Raw genomic sequence first — 19,529 nt, 5'->3', positions numbered from 1 at the left:
TCTCAAGATGAATACTTGAGAACAATCTTTCCCATCTTTCACTGCCTGGAAACTTTATTGCACCAGTGAATTTCATGGATTTAAAAGAACTGTGGTGCAGGTGGTAGGTGATCCAGGGGAGCTCCTGTCCTTAGGATGACATGGCAGCATGGGGGAAAGGAATAGGGACATACAGTTTGACCTTGGCCACATGTGAAGCAGATGTGTCAAGGACAGTGGTGGAGAGAGGAGGGAGGTGTGGGACACTGGTATCACACTGCAGTCTGGGGAGATGTCACAGTGCCATGAGGAGCACAGTTATCTACAAAATGGGAAGCGTAGCTCTTCAACACAGAAGGCAATCCGCTCCTGATTTATAAGGTAGGCCTGAGATTTTTCTCCCTACAGATTTAAAAACTTCTGAGAACCTAAATTTAAGCCTAGGAAAAAATGATATTTCTATAGCCTCTGCACTCACTGTCCCTTAGGGAAGAAGTCAACCTTTTGCAGCTACTGGGAGGACTGCTCCCAGCTACCAAAAAATAGCAATTCAGCAGATGGTGGGATCTGCATTTTCAGATTTACTTTATTTCATAATAGATACCAAAGAAAGAAAGAAATCAAATGTATGGAAAATATGTCCATACCTTCGAGCACAACTCCACATGGCTTGACACCATCTGTATCACTGTGGGATTTGTTGTAGGGGGGTGAATAGCCGTTTCCATTCATGTACTCCTACATGCCATTTTAATCACTGGCCACATGTCCATCCTTTGTCGGCTTTGCCCATGAGATGTTTTGTTTCAAGTTTCTTGCCAGACGCTAATGGAGGGCTCACGAGAACCGTCAGTGGAGTGGAATGGTGAAGTCCCAGCATGGGCAGAAAAGCCAGTCTGAAGGCAGAGTTATGCTCCAGGGCATACTCTGGTATACAAAAAGCAGCCTGGGGAACAAGGCTGCTATAAATGTTTGTAACATAGAAAAGTCAAACTGCTTCACAGGCCAGCCCTGCTGGGACATTTCCCCCATAGAGTATAGCACATTGCCCAGCACAGGCTGGTATGTGCCCAGAAACACAGTGTTTGCCTTTGTGGAAGTTTCCAGACACTGTGGAGCACACGACCTGTCATGTTGCTCAGGCTGGGTGTTAAAACCAGCAGGCAGGAGGGCAGCTAGGCCTCACGGCAGCATTCAGTTGCTGTGCTGCCTCTGAATGCCAAGGAGACCCAACAGCAACTGGTGCCAGGGTGCTGGCCCCACCACATGCCCTGCCACGAGCACCGAGGTTTGTACAGGTGGGACAGGCACCTGGTGGGCCTCTTGAGTGACACCGAACCAGTTCCCAGAGGCATCTGGGAAGCCACATGCCTCCCAGACACCTCAAGGATGGCCACCAAGTGACAGAGCTGAATGCACGCTGCAGCATTGGAACAAAGCTCCCTGCCGTTTTGGCAGAGAAATGGGAACTAAACAGAACATGCAAGTGCACAAAATGGGATGAAAAGAAGAGCTTTATGGTGTTCCTGATAAGAAACTGATAAGAAACTGCCTTATTAGACTGCATATATACATATATAGTACAAGGTAAGATTAGAAATCTAAAGCAAATAATGAGGTACAGGAGGAAATGTCAGTATTTCCCTGACAAGGGAAGATCCAGATATGAAACAGAAACAGATTCTGTTTGTAGTGAAATATGCTTCTGGGTAAAGGCAAGGTATGAGGACCTGTTTTTACAAACCACATGAACCCAGCATCCTGCCCTCCTGCCTGTAGGCCCAGTGCAAGCTGGTGCCCAGCCCACAGGCCATGCTAGAAGCACAGTACAGCCAGCAGGAAGGGAAAGGTGCAAAATACTGGACGTGTCCCTGTGGAGAAGACCACACTGTGGTTGTTCAAAACTTGCTTGTATTACAATCCAGATTTATGTGGATTAAAGAGGCAAAAATGTGCTGTCTGGCCAAATTTCAAGTTTCTGTTACATGGAATAAAATCCTTTTGTCAGTAACTTTTCTTAGGAATAAATGCATTTGCTTAGCTCTATTTTTAAAACAATAACCCTCTAGAATTTAATCATTTTCCACACATAAAATTTCCATTGCACCGTATCAAAGATTTGCAAAGAGAGAGGCAACAAAACCAGTGGTCAGCCATGGGAAGTGTGTTGAGAAGCAGGTTGCTCGGCAGCATGTAGCTACTGATTTACTAATGATTTATGATGTAATGATGTAATCCCTAGATACGTGGAATGTGGTGTTTCCAGTGTGTTCTAGTATATTTCAGCATATCCATAGTATTCTGTATCCATAGTGTTGTAGTTAACAACATATCCCATATATGGAGATAACTCAGGCAACGATTTGTTAGCGTGCACATTGCATAGAGCTTGTATCCCTGGACCCTGTATCCCTGGAAGCATATATGCTATATAAGATGGTGTGTTGCTACAATAAAGTTGGACGCATCTCATACTGAGTTGATCGTGCGTTCCCCACGCGAGTACCGGTAGGGCAACCCATTGGGGATACTGGAGCGTTCCCCAACAAAGTGCTGAGTGAGTTGGTTCATAGGCAGCTATAACATCTCCACCTATATCATTCACTCTTCAGTAGGTATGCAGAGCTGCTTTATATGGGTGCCACTTTAGCTCCACATAACACTGGAAGGTTTTTTTTTTCCCTTTATTTTCTCTTTCAAAATCATGTGGAAGGCTTGGGAAAGTTTGTAACTCAAAACACTGGTGAGTTGGCAGTCACGCTTTTAACTACCTCATTTGCCTACTAGTTATGACAGCGTTGGTTACAGACAGGAGAGCTGGAGCTGTGCACTCAGTGGAGAAGGGGAAAGTGCTTCAGACATCTGCCCGTGGGGTTCTCTGTTTTTCACGTTACTTTACAAACATGCATCCCTCTCACAGTCGGTACTGATCTGTTTTCCAGGAGGATGAATTCATCAATATTGACAGTGATCTGCATGAAAACAAACATGAGTCAGCAGATGATGAGAAACTACGCTTGAAAGGGTAATGTCTTTTGGATGAGCAAATAATCCACTCACTTCATCACAGCCTAAGCAGTTAGCTGCCAGTGTTCCAGCTTCTGGAGCAAGAGCTCAAAATGTCACTGCCATACCCTTGTGCAGTGCAGACCTCTGTATCACAATTTGAGTAGTACATAAACACACTGTGTATAAAATCATTTTGCCTTTCAACCGAAATGCTTGTGGAATTACGTTTCTAAAGCCTCGCAAACTGAGCTGGCAGTGTGCCTTTGCAGCCTGGAAAGCCAATGGTATCCTGGTTCCATCAGAAGAGAGGTGGCCAGCAGAGCAAGGGAGATGATTGTCCTGTCTACTTTGCCCTCATGGGGCTCCAGCTGAAGTACTGCATCCAAATCTGGGGCCCTCAACACAGGAAAGATGTGAAGCTTTTGAAGAGGGTCCAGAGGAGGGCCACGAAGATGGTCCAAGGGCTGGAGCACATCTCTTCTGAAGATAGGGTGAAGGAACTGGGCTTGTTCAACCTGGACAAGAAAAAGCTGTGGGGAGGCCTCATTGTGGCCTTCCAATATTTAAAGGGAGATTATAAACAGGAGGGAAATCAACTTTTTGCAAGGGAAGATAATGATAAGACAAAGGGGCATAGTTTTAAACTAAAGGAAGAAAGATTTAGATTAGATGTCAGGGAATTTTTTTACTGAGAGAGTGATGAGGTGCTGGAACACGCTGCCCAAAGAGGTTGCAGATGCCCTGCCTCTGGAGGTGTTTAAGGCCAGGTTGGATGGGGCCCAGGGCAGTCTGATCTAGTGCTTGATCTAGTGGCTGGCAACCGTGCTTGTGGCAGGGAGGCTGGAACTTGATGAACCTTGAGGACTCTTCCAACCCAAGCCATTCTACAATTCTAAGAAATTAAAGGAGCAATTTTTTTTTCTTTTTTAAATTAGCTACATTCCCAATATTTCTGTAAGGGACTTTTTAAAAGAAAGGCCTTAAACAGTGAATTCTTGCAGGAAGTCAAAGATTCAACATTGTTCTTCATTTTACATAGCTGTTTACCCCACTGCAAGTTAAGAGTAGAATAGATGTTAAAAAAAAATCATTTTGCTCTAGCAGAATTTTTGTATCTCATGCAGCTTCACTATGTCTACATAGTGAAAGTACACACTGATAGTTATTTGTGGGTTAGTATTCTGATTTAAACTATCAATCTCATATAAGACATTCACAAAAGTGAGATAGAATACTTAAAGTGGTAATTTATATCTTACCAGTTTTCCATCAGATTGATGCTTTGTTTAAATCCTCATAGAAATCATACTGCAATTTTTCTGCTAACTTATATTTCTGCACTCATATATATATATGCATATATATATATATATATACACACATATACATCATGCCATTTCAGCTTTGAAGCCTCTGTTTTTACCAGCCGATTCTAGGAGCTGAGTTGCTGGATGTCCCAAACAGGAGTTTGTCTAACTCAGACTGAACAACTTGAAATGATCACATGCCTGTACAAATGATTCAGTTATATACAGAAGCAGTAATTGTGAATTGATCATTTATGCTTTTGAGTTGTACATACAAAACGTTCAAGACGTCTTACTATGATTAGGCTTTCTGATGCCACTATATTATTAAAATACTGCTTTAAAGAGCCAGCAAAAATCTCTAGATGTCCTTAAAGTCTTTAAATTTTCTCTCATTTCTCTTCTCTGTTATTTGGAGATTTTGTCATTCCTTTAGAGGTGCATAACATGAAACATTTTCATGGTTTAACACTTTCAGTCTTCCTTCCCAAAATAAAAGCTGAGATTTGATAGATCAAATGTCAGTGGCAAGTACCCAGTGCCTATACAGAAATAAGCTAATTGCACAGCTAATTAGTAGGGTCTGTCTCGCCTCAGACCTGGGCCCAGGGGCTTATTGGACAGGAGGGAGCTCTGCCCAGAGAGGCACTTGGGCAGAGGTGAGGTTCTGTATTTGTCACTCATTTTTGTTTATTTGTATTCCCATGGAGAGCCAAGGGCTAACTAGCTTTTAATTCACAGGGCCTTATCATTCTCTAGGTTATCTTGTTCTTCCAGCAATATTTGGTATTGTGCCCTTGGCAGTGAGAACTCCTTTGCAGACTGGAAGCTGAAGAGCATTTTGCTCTCTTCGAACTATATACAGGCTATGGTTTGGCCTACACTGTTCGGCAGTGCCTTAATGTGATCTAATGTTTTTGTTCTATCTGCTTAAAAGGAGTGTTCACAAAGTGTACCTTAATTTTGAATACATAGTTGATTTCTTTCAGTAGATGGTACTGAACAGACTGTGATCTGAGACACAAACCTTTGAAAGGTCAGATAATAATAATAATGATAAGCATGAGCACATTCACTCAGAGTACATGCAGATCAGAACAAGGATTTCTAAGTTGTAAAATGCAAGCAGTCATAGAGTTGGTATGCAAAAATGTATCACATAAAAGCTCTTGTTTAAGTATGCTTAAAAGACATTTGCTTTTTCAACATCTTCAGTTAAATAAAAGCCATCAGCAGTGTGCTGCAGTATAAATCAGTAGTCTGCCTTTAGAAAACAGTGTTTACTTAGCAAGATAACCAAACATCATAAGGGAGACTATTTTTTTCTGCTACTTTTCAGAAACAGAGCTGTATATTTATAACATACGTGTTGATACATTTAAGATATACTGGTATCAAAGTGATAATCACTAAACAGATAATGTAACAAGAGAGGGAAAGATGTTAGATAAAATAAGAAATTACAAGGAGTTGTAATCTTAAGTAGTGATTTTAAATCCAAAATGACTCATATTACAAAGTAATAGATCATAGCTAATATTTTTTCCTTTTTATGTTGTTGGTGGTGGATGAACAATAAATTTGATAAAGTCACTCTGGATTATTCATGCATCTGTCTTTCCTTTCTCCTTATTTCTTCTCTTGTATCTAATCTCGCTGTTGAGATTGAGTGGATAACGTAGTGTTCTAACAAGTAAAAGCAAAGGACTGTGATTTGTGAGGCAACAGAAATTCCCAGGAAAAACAAAACAAAACAAAACAAAACAAAAAAAAACCATGAAATATCAAAAGCAATCAAGATTTCTCAGAGAAGTAGGGTGTTCGTGCTGAATGTCAGCATGTATCAGACTCCAGATGCATCTAGTTACCCAACATGTACAGTCTGGACAATTGGCACCTCTAAACATATTGTTGCCTTTACAGACTGTAAGAGTGTGAGACACCACTTTACAGAGACGTAAGCTGTAGCTATGATTTCCTTTTCAGCTTGAGCAATACTAAGGGATTTATTTAGCTACAGCTTTTGTAACTAGAATACACCTACATCATCCGCATATTTAACATTAGAAATCTATGCTGAATTAATTATCATCTAAAATGCTATTTCCCTAAATCTCAGCCTTCCTCATGAAATCACTTTGTGTTACCACTAGTGAGACGAGAAGAGAAAAATAGAGCACTTAATAATTGTAAGAACAGACACTAGAAAAATGTATTCAATATTAGAAATCATTTTACCTTTCATTAACTGAATAGTTACAGATGAAAGGTTAGTGTATGAGGGCTGCTCCTAAAGTAATGTCTCCTACTTAATTATGTTGGCCCACAACATCAGAGGCAGACGGTGGTGGTATGGCAGCACAGGCTGAACCTTCCCACCATATTCAGTTACTTTTTGTTGCTGTGTGACAGATGGCAGAAGAGGGGCAGTTTGAGAAAATGGCATCTGACATGGAAGTGCTGATGTAGCAAAGATGTGGAACTGAATTCCTATACACAAAAAAATTTGCACCCATTGGCATTCATTAATGCTTGCTGAATGTTAACGAAGACCAAACAGTGGATGTGAGCACAGTGGGGCAGTGGGTGATGCATTTCAGCAGTGGTGACAGTGATGTGAAAGACAAGCCATCTTCCAGACGGCCATGCAGATTTTTAGAAGTGCAGCATGCAGGCTCTTGTTCATCACTGGTAAAATGCATACTTAATGGTGGTGACTATGTTGTAAAATAGTGTTTTGTAGCTGAGAATTTGCTCTATCAAACAGATTTATTGTGCTCTTTGTAGCTGTTGTAGTTTCCATATAAATAAATGGGAGGCATTACTTTCAGAGCAACATATGGAAATAACAGATTTTAAAATCCAGAAGCATCTGTGCACACTATAATAAGATTTTTGCTTTATATTGATTATTTTGCATCTGAGTGCAGGTAGAAGCTACAAGCCTTGAGACTAACTCTTTTTGTCAAATTTTCCTAAGAAAATTTCCTCTAACTTATGTCCTTGGGCCTTCACAACTATAGCAAAACTGCCCCTCCTCACAGCAATGATAGATTGACTGCACTAACAATCTCTGTGGGTCTAGTAATAGGCACTGAATCTTTATGTACTCTATCTAGTTCATACTAACCTTGTAAACAGAGCTCCTCACAGAAGAGCTGGCAGAATAGGCCTGCTAACTTTGGCCCATTATGTAGATACCCGCCGGACTGACCTGTTAGATAAACTGCCAGATTTTCCTTTTTACTTGTCCAACAGCGAAGCAGAGAAATAATTGCAAAAATCTTAGCAGACATCAAAACGATTTTTCCTTGGCACTTATAGATCCAAATTCAGCTCTTACTCCAATTAAAAATACTCCAGTAGATAAGTTTACTCCAGTAGTCAATTTAAACAGTTGATTCTGAAGAAACTACTTTTTTATTTACAGCTCAAGTTTCTGTTCTGTTTGTTTTTTATGTTTTCCTAGGCTTTTAGAAAAGAAATATGATAAAGCCTGCGATTTTTGCAAGAAACACAGAACCAGAATTAACTATGTGATGTACACAATTTTAATAACAGGTACAGTATATTACACCCAGTGTTGGTGAACCCTTATTTATTTACCCAAATGAGGTCGTAGACTGTGCTTGTCTTGTATCTGAAACACACATACACAAAAAAAAAACCAACAAACAACAACTCTTGACTACCTTAAAAATGCATTTGAAATGATGTTAAAATGAATTTAGTCCCGGAGAAAGCTCTAGAGTGCAAACCTCCACTCATTTCCAAACATAACAAGAGCACAGACCTTGCTACATTGCTCCTCCAGTATGTTTTAACTCTGACCAGCTGTAATTCAGGGCATAAAGGGTAGTTTAGTCTCTGTATCTACTCAATTTCCAGGCCATGTGGCTTGCTAAATTACAGTGTCAGTAACATGCTCAAAACCATGAAATCACCTAGAAAGTGTCAGGGACCAACCTGGATCTGGACTTAAGTCTGCAGGAAATGAAAGCTTTTTGTTCTGACCTATCTCAAGCAATAGCCACAGCAAATCATAGAATCATAAAATTGCTCAGGTTGGAAAAGACCTTCAAGATCATCAAGTCCAACCACAACCTAACCATACTACCCTAACTCTAACAACTCACCTCTAAATCATGTCCCTGAGCACCACATCCAAATGGCTTTTAAACACATTCAGGGATGGTGACTCAACAACCTCCCTGGGGAGCCTGTTCCAGTGCTTAACAACCCTTTCTGTAAAGAAGATTTTCCTGATTTCCAACTTAAACCTCCCCTGGCGCCACTTGAGGCCATTTCCCCTTGTCCTGTCACCTGTCACCAGTGAGAAGAGACCAACCCCGCTCTCACTGCAATCACCTTTCAGGTATTTGAAGAGAGCAATAAGGTCTCCCCTCAGCCTCCTCTTCCCCAGACTAAACAGCCTCAGTTCCCTTAGTCACTCCTCGTAGGGCATCTTCTCCAAGCCCTTCACCAGCCTTGTTGCCCTTCTTTGGACCTGCTCCAGCACCTCAATGTCCTTTCTGTATTGAGGTGCCCAAAACTGAACACAGTACTCGAGGTGGGGCCTCACCAGTGCCAAGTACAGAGGCAGGATGACTTCCCTAGTCCTGCTCACCACACCATTCCTGATCCAAGCCAGGATGCCACTGGCCTTCTTGGCCACCTGGGCACACTGCTGGCTCATATTCAGCTGACTGTCCATCAGCGCACCAAGGTCCCTTTCCGTCAGGCAGCTTTCCAGCCACTCCTCCCCAAGCCTGCAGAGCTGCCTGGGGTTGTTGTAACCAAAGTGCAGGACCTGACACTTGGCCCTATTGAAACTCATACGGTTTACCTTGGCTCATTGATGCAGTCTATCCAGGTCCCTCTGTAGTGCCTTTCTACCCTCCAGCAGATCAACACTCCCTCCCAACTTGGTGTTGTCTGCAAACTTACTGAGGGTGCACTCAATCCCCTCATCAAGATCATTGATAAAGATGTTGAAATTGAAATGTTTTCTGTAGGAAATGTTCTGATGTATGTCAGTGTGCACTGCAAAGTAATTCAAATATTCTTGCTTGTTGCTTTCCTAATTATCTAGTAAGTTGGTTTGTTTTCTTTCACTTCACCAAGCTTCTTTTTTGAGATCTTTCTACTTGAACGCTTAGTGAGAACATGTAGACCTAAAACATGTCTGAGATAAACATCAGCATAATATAAAGTGGTTATAAAAGAGACTCTTGCATAGTGAATATCCTGCCCTCCTAGCATCAGCTAATCTTTGTCATAGTATAAATGCATCCTGGCTTGAGAAAGGATGTGAGATCTAAGACTATGTCATGGATTTATACATTAATTCCATTACAAACAACTTGCTTTACAAAAATCAGTAGTTATTTCTTATTTGCCATAGACAAATCAGATTGTTAATTAAAAACACTGAAAATTTCATTAGCAATGAAACTACCAAATGACAAATTATTTCATTGCTACTTTATGAAATAGATAAACTACTTTTAAGCTTCCCAGTTATTTCAGAGGTCCATCAATTCAGGAAATTGACAAATGTTTCTAAGCATCGCTTCTGATCTTACTGGATAAAACTCATCCTTGTGTGAGAGAAAGACCAATTTTTCTTAATTCACTGTTTTTAATACAGGAAAAAGTATTTGTGCAGATTGTTTTATTTTCTCAATAAATGAATGTATTTGATATGAACTTGACTTGGTGAAAGCATACATATTCTACTTCTGCAGAAGAAAGCCGCTCAAGAACAATTCCACCATTTCTAGCAGTATAGTTCATACCAATGAACATAAGTAACACTATCCATGAAAGCACAATTTCTCAATATGTAGGCTAAGAGTCAGAAAAGCACTCAAAACACTCAGAGGTAAGCTCAGACCTGACTTTAACCCATTCTCTTATCACTGAATGTAATATTTGCTTCTCTGTATAAAGAGACAAGACATAACGGATATATACTTTTGCTTCTGTGGCAGCTTACTTGGCAGCAGTTATTGCAGCCTGCAGCTTGAATTTTCAGAGAGCCTTGCCACTCTTCATCATTACTGTCCTGGCCATCTTCTTCATCTGCTGGGATTTTTTAGTAGCGAAGTATGAAGACAGAATTGCTGTATTTTTTTCCCCTGGAGAAAGATATTTGGAGAAACAATGGTTTTGGCTGAAATGGTAAATATGAATGACTACTTACCTATGCAGAAGAACAAAGTGTTAGTTTACTTTTACAGCATTCTTTAAACTTAAGGACCATAAGCAAAGAAAGATAGATTTATCATAAAAAAATTGCAACATGATTAAATAGTATACACAGACTAATTTATTCTTTCCAGTTAAGACATATCAGAAATACCTTTAATATTGCAGTGCAAAAGCTAGGTATCAAAAATCTTAACAGAAGGAGTAAAAAATTCCTCAAATTGAAGTATGTCAGGTTTGTTGCTGTGAAAGCATGTGTCCAGAGAAGTTCAGGGATGTTGTAGCCTTCTGTGCTCAGAGAACTGTGAAATTTGTGAAAAACAAACAACAACAACAACAACAATGCCTTAACTTATGTAAACTGCTAAATACTGAAATGTGTTATTGAAGCACGACTTGTTCACATATCCCCACAGCAATGAACTAAGAGCTTTTTTTGTTTAATCTGCAGAAATCAAAACATAGCAGCCACATTTGGTGTTATAATAAGACCATGCAATCTTATTTGAGGTGGTAGACATTTATCTGGTAGATAAATTGTAGATACTTAGATATGGTAGATTTTTATTCGAAATACTTCTTAGCAAATATCAGGAGTATTTAACTTTTTCCTTATTCCTCTTATTCACCAAGAGACAGAAAATCTCTCAGGTACAGAAAGTGTTATTCAGTATTGCAATAGACAAATCATTTTGTGAAGCTACCCTGTAGTACCTTTGATTTAGGTCAAAAAAAGAAATTTACATAGGTAAACTTAGCTAAATACCATGCAAATCAGTGGAAGCTAAACAACAGCTGGACATAATTAACATGAAACAAATTGAACTGTGTTTAGTTTTCCCGTCTGTAAGCTGTATGCTGTATTTCCTTATCTTTCAGACTGTTGTTAGAATAGTCGGCCTAATATGGAAACTGCGCGTAGTTCTTTGTTAGTGGAGGCCATAGAAATAATGAACATTGACATTGCTTTTGTCATTGTTTCTAGAATAATTTAAATTGCTGAGACTAGAAGTTATTTTTCTAACCAGGCTGCCATTAGTTGCAAAGAAGTAAGCAGTTTGCATCCTGCTTTTTAATGCTATTTATTTTGTGTGCCCATCAGTTCATCTGTGCAATGCAGTTTGAAATGAAATGAAAACTGCATGATCAGCTGCTCTTGCCCAGATCTAAGAAATTAATTTAATAAGGAAAACAGAAAGGGAAAAGAGGATGGGGTAGGAAAGGAGGGCATATTTTCGCTGTTCACTTAGTAGAAACAACACCTAGGCAACAGTCACTAGTATTTCACTGAGTGTTCCCCACCCTTTGGGAGCACAGGTGCAAGACACTTCTGGATGACACCAAGGGGTGTGGCTATGAGAGCAGCACAAAGACATGTTCCTGCTTACATACAACTAAATGTTTCAGCTTAGTAGTTGTGCTCAGGGATCTCTGTTACAGGGATGTAAATATAGGGGAGAGGTAGGAGGGAATGAATATCTGGACTCCTCCACAATGTCACACCTGACAGTTTTTTATCTTGCAGGGTCCTGTGTGCAGCAATTATTGTAGGTATCATTTTCTGGCTCATCTTTGACACAGCAAAACGAGGATCCCACCAGCTGATCTCCTTTGGTGGGCTTGTGATGTATATTCTGTTGATGTTTATATTCTCCAAATATCCAGCTAGAGTGAGTATTTAGTCTGTTTTGGATCTTTCTTATTTTAAGCTTTATGTCTCAAATACTATTCACCTGTGCTAAGTTCAGTAACAGTAACAGAAGACTCATTAAAACCAGAATTTAAGCTTGTCAGAACACAGTGATGTGTTTCACTTTGGAGGTAAGCCATTTTGCTGTCATGTTGGGAAACATTCATGGCGCTGTATAAGCAGCTGGCTTGCACTTCTTCTGGAGGCCATTTCCTGTCTTTTGTACTAGAAGTGCTGTGGGTGGGGATGCCTTTGCTCCAGAGCATGAGTGCAAGCCTGGGCAGGTTGTTCCTTGCCTCTCAACCACAGCAGGCTTACCACAGCTTCCAGAATGTCACATGTATGTGACAGTATACATTATAGTCGAGTCAAAACACACTGTATGGAACTGGAGCTCTTGTTCTCTCTTGATTCCCACTGCAAATGCCAAGCTCAGTCCTGCAGATTTCACTAACAGATTGCTCTATAGGCTCCTTGCTGCCATTTATGTTAATTTTACCCACTGAGATTTCCACTGTAATTCTCTGCACCACTGTGATATCACAAAAGCCATGGCAACTCCCACCTCAGCTTCCAAAAGCTTTGTGCTGTCTGATGGGTCCTAGTTACACTTAATTGGCTCATATTATTAAAATACCAACTGAATAAATTAACAAGTGCCATCTCAGCAATTTGTCTTGTTAATTATCAGATTCAGTTTTCACAAAAAAAAAAAAAAAAAAAAGTTTTCTGAGGCGGCTGAGCAGAAATCTGTGTGTAGTAAAGAGGGACATTCAACTACAGACACAGCTTTTCCTGTAACTGACTTTGTATCACATGAATTGCAATAGCTAGTTCTAAGTAGCTCTCAAGTATACAAGCTGGGGACAAAAATACAGTTGCAAACTTATGATAAAATCTCTACAGAAATAGATAAAATTTTTATAGAAAAATCACCTTATTCCTGCTCCAGATACAGAAGAGCTAGTTACTTCTTTTTGGATGATGATCCCATTCCAGTTAAAAAAAAAAAAAAGGAAAGGGAGGGAGGAAGAGAGAGAGAAAGAAGGAGAGAGAGAAAGAAAGGAGAGAGAGAAAGACAGGAAGAACCCTGTCAAAGTAACACTTGTCTGCTGCCAACATGTGTGCTTATTTCAACACAGGAAGAACTATCTCTCCTTTTTACTTGCTTGCAGTCTATGATGGTGAAATGGGCACGTTCACACTTACATAGCCAGATTTTCGGCACCTACCTCAGATGGAGATAGCCACATTGCAGAGTTCTCCCATCAGGAGAGACTCATGCTCTGAGACCCCTGTTTTGGCATCTGCTGCTATCCTCCAGACTGGGCAAACAATCCATTAAACATTGTATTAAGAAACATCTGAAGTATATTGTTATATATTTAAATAACAAGGAGTTTCACTGTTTTTATTTTCCTGTCCATCTAGGTTGCTTGGAGACCAGTGTTTTCAGGAATAATAATGCAGTTTATTCTTGGGCTTCTTATCCTGAGGACAAAAGTAGGGTTTGATGTATTTAACTGGCTAGGCATTCAGATCCAGGTAAGCTACTGGACAAAACTGTTTATTTCTTATGTAATTTTCTGTCTTGAGGCTCTTACCTAACAGTCAGGCAGTGCAATGATCCATCTGCCCCTAGATGTTTTCCCCTCATGAGGAAAGGTCTCCCTTTCAAACTGTATTATTCATTGTACATATTGACATTACAGGGAGTGCAGAAAAGTACCACAGTATCAGGATTAAGAAATACATTATCCTCTTAGTATAGCAGGAAAACTTGCCCTGTGCTGTTCATCTACACAGTTGGAAACAATCTGCACTTGTGGCAGAACAGAGCAGAGACCCCTAACAGACATGGGTCTGTTATGCCTGGACCCATAAAAAGCATGGCACAAGATCCCTGAACCACACCAAATCACTGCAACAGGTCTAGCAGTATTTGCATCGTTTTTTTTGTTGTTGTTGTTTTTTGTTTTTGTTTTTTTTTGGTCAGTGACATGGAGCCTATGACTAATTTCATTTTATTTCTGTCTGTAGACTTTTCTGGAGTACTCTGACACAGGTGCTAAGTTTGTGTTTGGTGAAAAGTACACAGATCATTTCTTTGCTTTTAAGGTAAGGCAGCTTTTATAAATACAGTATGGGAAGATAGGCAGCAGAAAGGAACAGAATGCTTGGGAAACATATTCATTGTATGTCGTGTGATAAGAGTGTAGTAACCAGAGAGATCAGCTAAGAGGCAAACTCTTTCGTATTCTACTCTGCATAGAAAATCTAGGAACTTCACATATAATGGACTGTAGTTAGAGATCATGTAGTAGTGGCTTTAAGCTAAAAGAGGGTAGAATTCTGTTAGATATTAGGAGAAAATTCTGTACTCAGAGCATAGCAAGGCACAGGCAGAGGCTGCCCAGAGAGACTGTGTATGCCTCATCAGTGCAGGTGTTCAAGGCCAGGTTGGATGGGGCCCTGGGCAGCCTGATCTGGTGAAAAGCATCCCTTCCTCTGTAAAGAAACATTATCTCCTGCCTGTGTTCTTCATGTCTCCACAAGTAAAGGTTCTATACTATGCTATGCTGTCATATCCTGAAGTATTCTGTACAACTGACCCACAGACATTGCCTCTGTAGAAGTGGAAAGCCTAGGTGTATTTTTACACCAAGGAGAAGATGCCCATTCATAAGTAGGGAGAATTGTGTGAGTCATGTCTGCCATTAATGTGATCCCTGGAAGATTCTCCATCTCTCCCTTAGAATTTGTTGGGAAAATGCTGAAATACAGCTCAAGTGCGCTCTGCCCTCTAGCATGTGTCAACATTCTGCCTGGTTTTGTTCCCACACATAGTTCCTGTGATGGCACTTGCTTAGTCTGGAATCAAGAGCATTTATATGTTCAAAATAGCAACAACAACAACATACTAAACACATGAGGACTCATAGGGGCCATTTCTCTGCCTGGCACTTTAGACATCTGATTATGGACTTACACAGCTTTTTCTTCTTTCTTACCTGGAGATATCAAAACAGGATATTCTTATATTCTTCACACTTAGCTCTATCACTTCTTAAAAACAATAAAAAAGAAGATTCTACTTGTAAAATATGTTGTTATTAAGAATGCTCATAATAGTTTAGGGGGGAGGGAGGGAAGGATTTCTGCAAGGAATAAAAGTTATATTTTAGTATATTATTTAGGAGTAGCAAATCAGGAAAGGAAAGCGAGAGACCAGCATGGCTGAACCAGGACCTGCTGGTCAAGCTGTAGAGCAAAAAGAAAATGCACAGGCAGTGGAAACAGGGGCAGGTACTGTGGGAATCTGCTAGGCTGTGTATGGATGGGGCTAGGAAAGCCAAGGTCTAGCTTGAACTAAGCTTGGCAAGGGACACCAAGAAGAACAAGAATGACTTCTACAGATGCCTCAATTAGAAAAGTCCAGGAGGGCATACCCCCTTAGTGAGTGACGCAGGCAAGCTGGTAACAACAGCCAAAGAGGAGGCTGAGGTACTTAACAACTCTTTTGCCTCAGTCTTCTCTGCTAACTGCTCACCACACAGCCCTTGAATGTTTTGTGTGTTAGGAGGGGATTGGGGAAGTAATGTCCCTCGGACTGTAAGCAAAGATCAGGTTTGTGACCACCTGGGGATCCTGAACATCCACAAGTCTATGGGTCCTGATGAGATGCATCTCAGAGTCCTGAGGAAAATAGTTAATGTAGTCACCAAGCCACTCTCAATGATATTTGAAAGGTCGTGGCAATCAGGTGAGGTCCCTGGTGACAGGAAGAAAGGTAACATCACACCAATTTTTAAGAAGGATAATAATGATGACCCCGGGAACTACCAACCTGTTAGTCTCACCTCTGTGCCAGGAGAGATCATGGAGCAGATCCTCCTGGGAGCTCTGCTAAGGCACATGGAAGGCAGGGATGTAATACCGGAGAAATAGCATGGCTTCACCAAGGGCCCGTGCTGCTTGACCAACCTTGTGGCCTTTTAAGATGCTGTAACTATTTCAAGCAAGAGAGCTAAATTTCTAAGTCTAGACTTCTAGTTCTTTGTTACAAATTATCTATGGAAATGTTACTGGCTTTAACAGGATGATCATTGAATTTCTTCATCAGTTAAATCTTGCCTATCTAAAGGTATATGGTAGGTACTAGAAGCTGTACCTTTCAGAGACTAAACTTTCTTGCTATTTTTTTTTCACAGATTGAGATATAGTTCCATTAGTTTGACCAGGAAGGTATAATTACACTGCAGGACCTATCCACTCTTCCCATGTGGAGACATGGTAGCCATTTATGGAGAGAAGGTCCAAGATGAGGTCCATCTGACCGTCCTGCTGTATTTCCTTTCATAGTTCTCTTTCTGCTTTTCTTGGCACTGACATCTTCTTCACCTACTGGTTCTACCTGTGTGTATATCCTAGCTGAACTGATGAATAGGTTTGGTTTTCAGTTGAATTAGTCGTTTTACATTAAGTGTTTTTCATTGCATTTATTTCTGCAGACAGTATAATTGAAAATCCATTGCAATTCAATATGTTGCAAGTAGCTTATTTCCATGTGCTTGTATAAGAGTAATGATTTGCAAATACTTTCCATGTGATTTTGTCATGGCCTAGGTGACTGCTAGCCTGAACAGATCATTAGAACAGCTATTTACCTATTAAATGGTTGCTGCTATTTTCTGATGAAGACATAACATAGTAGGTACAACATTAAAGTCACTGGGGATTCAGGCAGAAGAGTTTAGTTACAAAGCAGTCTCCAACTTCTCTATGCAGTCAAGGCAGAAATTGTCACAACTGGAAAATAACCTGTCTGTTTTGTAAAGGGTAATGCTACATCCAGAACTGCCTGCAACTCAAAAATGTAGAAGCACGTTTTAGAGTTCTCCAAGTTATTTTCACAGGAATGTGTGATTGAAGTGAGGCAGTGGAATGCTAGCTGTCACTCACCATAGACAGAACATTGGCTCCTTGCTCCTTCAGCCAAAAACATAATGCTGTATCAACTCACAGTTCTCATCCATTGGGAGTGAAAGACAAGAGGACATTCACTTTTGATTTTAACATCTGATATACACAGCTGTCTTTTGATTATCTAAGTTGAGTTTCCAGAGCTTATCAAAATTGTTGATTGTACTAACTCTCCTAGAAAGGAACAGTTTTAATTTGCTGGAAAGTTCTGAACTAGCAATGTGTTTCATTTTTTCATTCCGTTTACTGCTTTTATTTGTGATATATTGTGACCTCAGTTAAACACACATAATACCTTACTAGTGTTAGTGGTATTGTTTTAACCATAATCAATTTGTCTGACTAATCCTGGAGACTTCTGAGGGATTTTTTTTTTCCTTTTACATATTGGCATAGAAATGATATGTTCCTGTGTGTTTAACAACTTGAGAATTAAGTGATACTCATTTTATTTAGCATGAAAAACCAGCACATCTAACAACTAGTCACGTAGTGGATTAGACGTTCTTGGAATTGTTTTAAATCATATGTTTAAGGAAAACATTGTTCCTTCTTCTTCCACTGAAGGATACACATTCACTTATCCTTATATTTAATAAATATACATGTGTGAATTTGGTTTTAAGCAGAATGTATCTGTGCTTACAATTACAGAGTTCTTGAATGTGCTACACTCAATGTTATCAATCTAATGGAATAATAAAGGAAAGAGGAATTTGCTATAGTGCGTTATTAAGGGGCAGCTATGCTGCTTGAGCTTTCTAAGCAAGCTGCCCTTTACTGTGGGAAATCAAGTGAGTTACAGTCCCCATTAGAATCTCTCCATCTTCTGGAAGATTTCTGTCCCAGTACTTACATAGCTGTCTAAACAGGATTTTTTTTAGAAATATACATACAGTAGCTGAGCTCTGAATTCTGTGCCGTTGTATACATCTCATGGCTTTGAAAGTCTGTAGATGTCTTAGAAAATGTTAATGCCCAGTAAATGTTTGAGCTCACATAAATATGGCTATAAACAAATGTATATAGTGTTAAAGCTAAAGTTTCGAAACAGTTTGAGTCTTATCAGAGAACTTCAGAGATACACGATAAATAATTCCAGCACAAATACACACAACAATTCAAGAAGGTTAGAAGTTTTACAGCTTAAATGTAAACTTAGTGATTAGTTTTCAAGACTTCTAAGTGTATCTCAAAAAACATGAGCCTTTTTTTTCTCTAAAATTAAATGGCCTACAGAATCATGGACAGGAAAAGCATTCTAGAAGTGTAATGATTTTATGCTTCCCAATCAGGTCCTGCCAATTGTGGTTTTCTTCAGCACAGTAATGTCTATGCTTTACCATGTTGGATTCATGCAGTGGCTCATTGGAAAGGTAGGAATTGTTGACAGTAGGTTCTTGTTTGCCTAATATAAGACATCTCTTGAACGCTTGTCTCTTTTCAGGGAGAGACATATGGAAAGTAGTTTATTTTTAACCTGGTAATAGTTTTGAATGTTACCACTACAAAATCCTAACTGACATCACCAAGCACACTTTCCTCCCCAGACTGTAAACGCCACAGTAGTTATTGGCTTTGCATGGCTGCTTCAGAGTTCCTCAGATGCCATACTTACCTAATCTTCCTTTGTACCATGTCCATTGTCCATCCCACAAAATGCAGGATTGAGGCTACATCACAGCCAGTGGATTGCTGCCTACTGCCAAGTCTCTCAGGAGTGATTGTATACACCACCCACACACAAGCTTCCCAGGGAACTTGTCTCCCTGAATGAGATCATAGAACCACAGAATCACAGAACCTCCTGAGTTGGAAGGGACCCTCAAGGATCGAATCCAACTCGTGGATCCACACAGTACCATCCAAAAATCAAAGACTGGAGACTATTTCCTCACCTCATAGTTTAAGTCTTCATTTTTGTCAGGTCATAGGTCCCATGTCCAGTCTTGGAAGTCTATTAGAATGTCTACAATAGTCTTTCTACCTATACGTCCAGTGAATTTATCAGATGACGGAAAAGATCTTTTTCTTGGTGGTAGTTAAAGCTTTTTTCTGGATAAACATGAAAAGTCCTTTGTTGTTCACATTCACAGGATTGTTGCATGCTAACCACAAACCTCACGAAGCTGAAATAATGTGTGCTAAAATTTTTAGCCTTAATAAAATTCTACATTTTTTCCCCTTCATATGTTCACAGTCCCTTTGGAAAGGTATGTAAGTAGTAATGCCACATCAAAATAATTGCTTCAATTAATTTAATTTAGCAGTTAGTGCCCAGGAGGAGCCTGAGGTCTTTCAGCATTTTACTCTTTATTCTGTTAAATTGTTCCTCCTTGTCTTATTTAAGC

The 19,529-nt window shown here is 39.9% G+C and overlaps 1 protein-coding gene and 1 long non-coding RNA gene across 8 annotated transcripts in view; one reads left to right on the top strand and one right to left on the bottom strand.

Annotated features, from left to right (window-relative positions):
* Positions 1 to 19,529, top strand: part of SLC28A3 (solute carrier family 28 member 3) — a 44,284-nt gene that overhangs the window by 10,679 nt on the left and 14,076 nt on the right. For 2 of the 7 annotated variants that reach the window (XM_021380894.1, XM_021380895.1), the window contains 7 exons: positions 2,922 to 3,004; positions 7,765 to 7,856; positions 10,289 to 10,478; positions 12,031 to 12,175; positions 13,627 to 13,740; positions 14,236 to 14,313; positions 18,474 to 18,554. In XM_021380894.1, the coding sequence (XP_021236569.1) occupies positions 2,922 to 3,004; positions 7,765 to 7,856; positions 10,289 to 10,478; positions 12,031 to 12,175; positions 13,627 to 13,740; positions 14,236 to 14,313; positions 18,474 to 18,554 (783 nt within the window). The other 5 variants (XM_021380899.1, XM_021380898.1, XM_021380897.1 and 2 more) reach the window with 5 other exon arrangements.
* On the bottom strand, positions 2,651 to 19,382 carry LOC110389875. Its single transcript, XR_002433427.1, has 3 exons — positions 18,797 to 19,382; positions 10,294 to 10,435; positions 2,651 to 2,951 (listed from the first exon to the last, which is right to left on the bottom strand). It is a non-coding gene; the product is annotated as an uncharacterized LOC110389875 (long non-coding RNA).

This window comes from Numida meleagris, chromosome Z (genome assembly GCF_002078875.1).
Source record: "Numida meleagris isolate 19003 breed g44 Domestic line chromosome Z, NumMel1.0, whole genome shotgun sequence".
Taxonomy (NCBI): Eukaryota; Metazoa; Chordata; class Aves; order Galliformes; family Numididae; genus Numida; species Numida meleagris.
The sequence above is the reverse complement of the archived record's forward strand: the minus strand, read 5'-3'. Positions and strand labels throughout refer to the sequence as shown.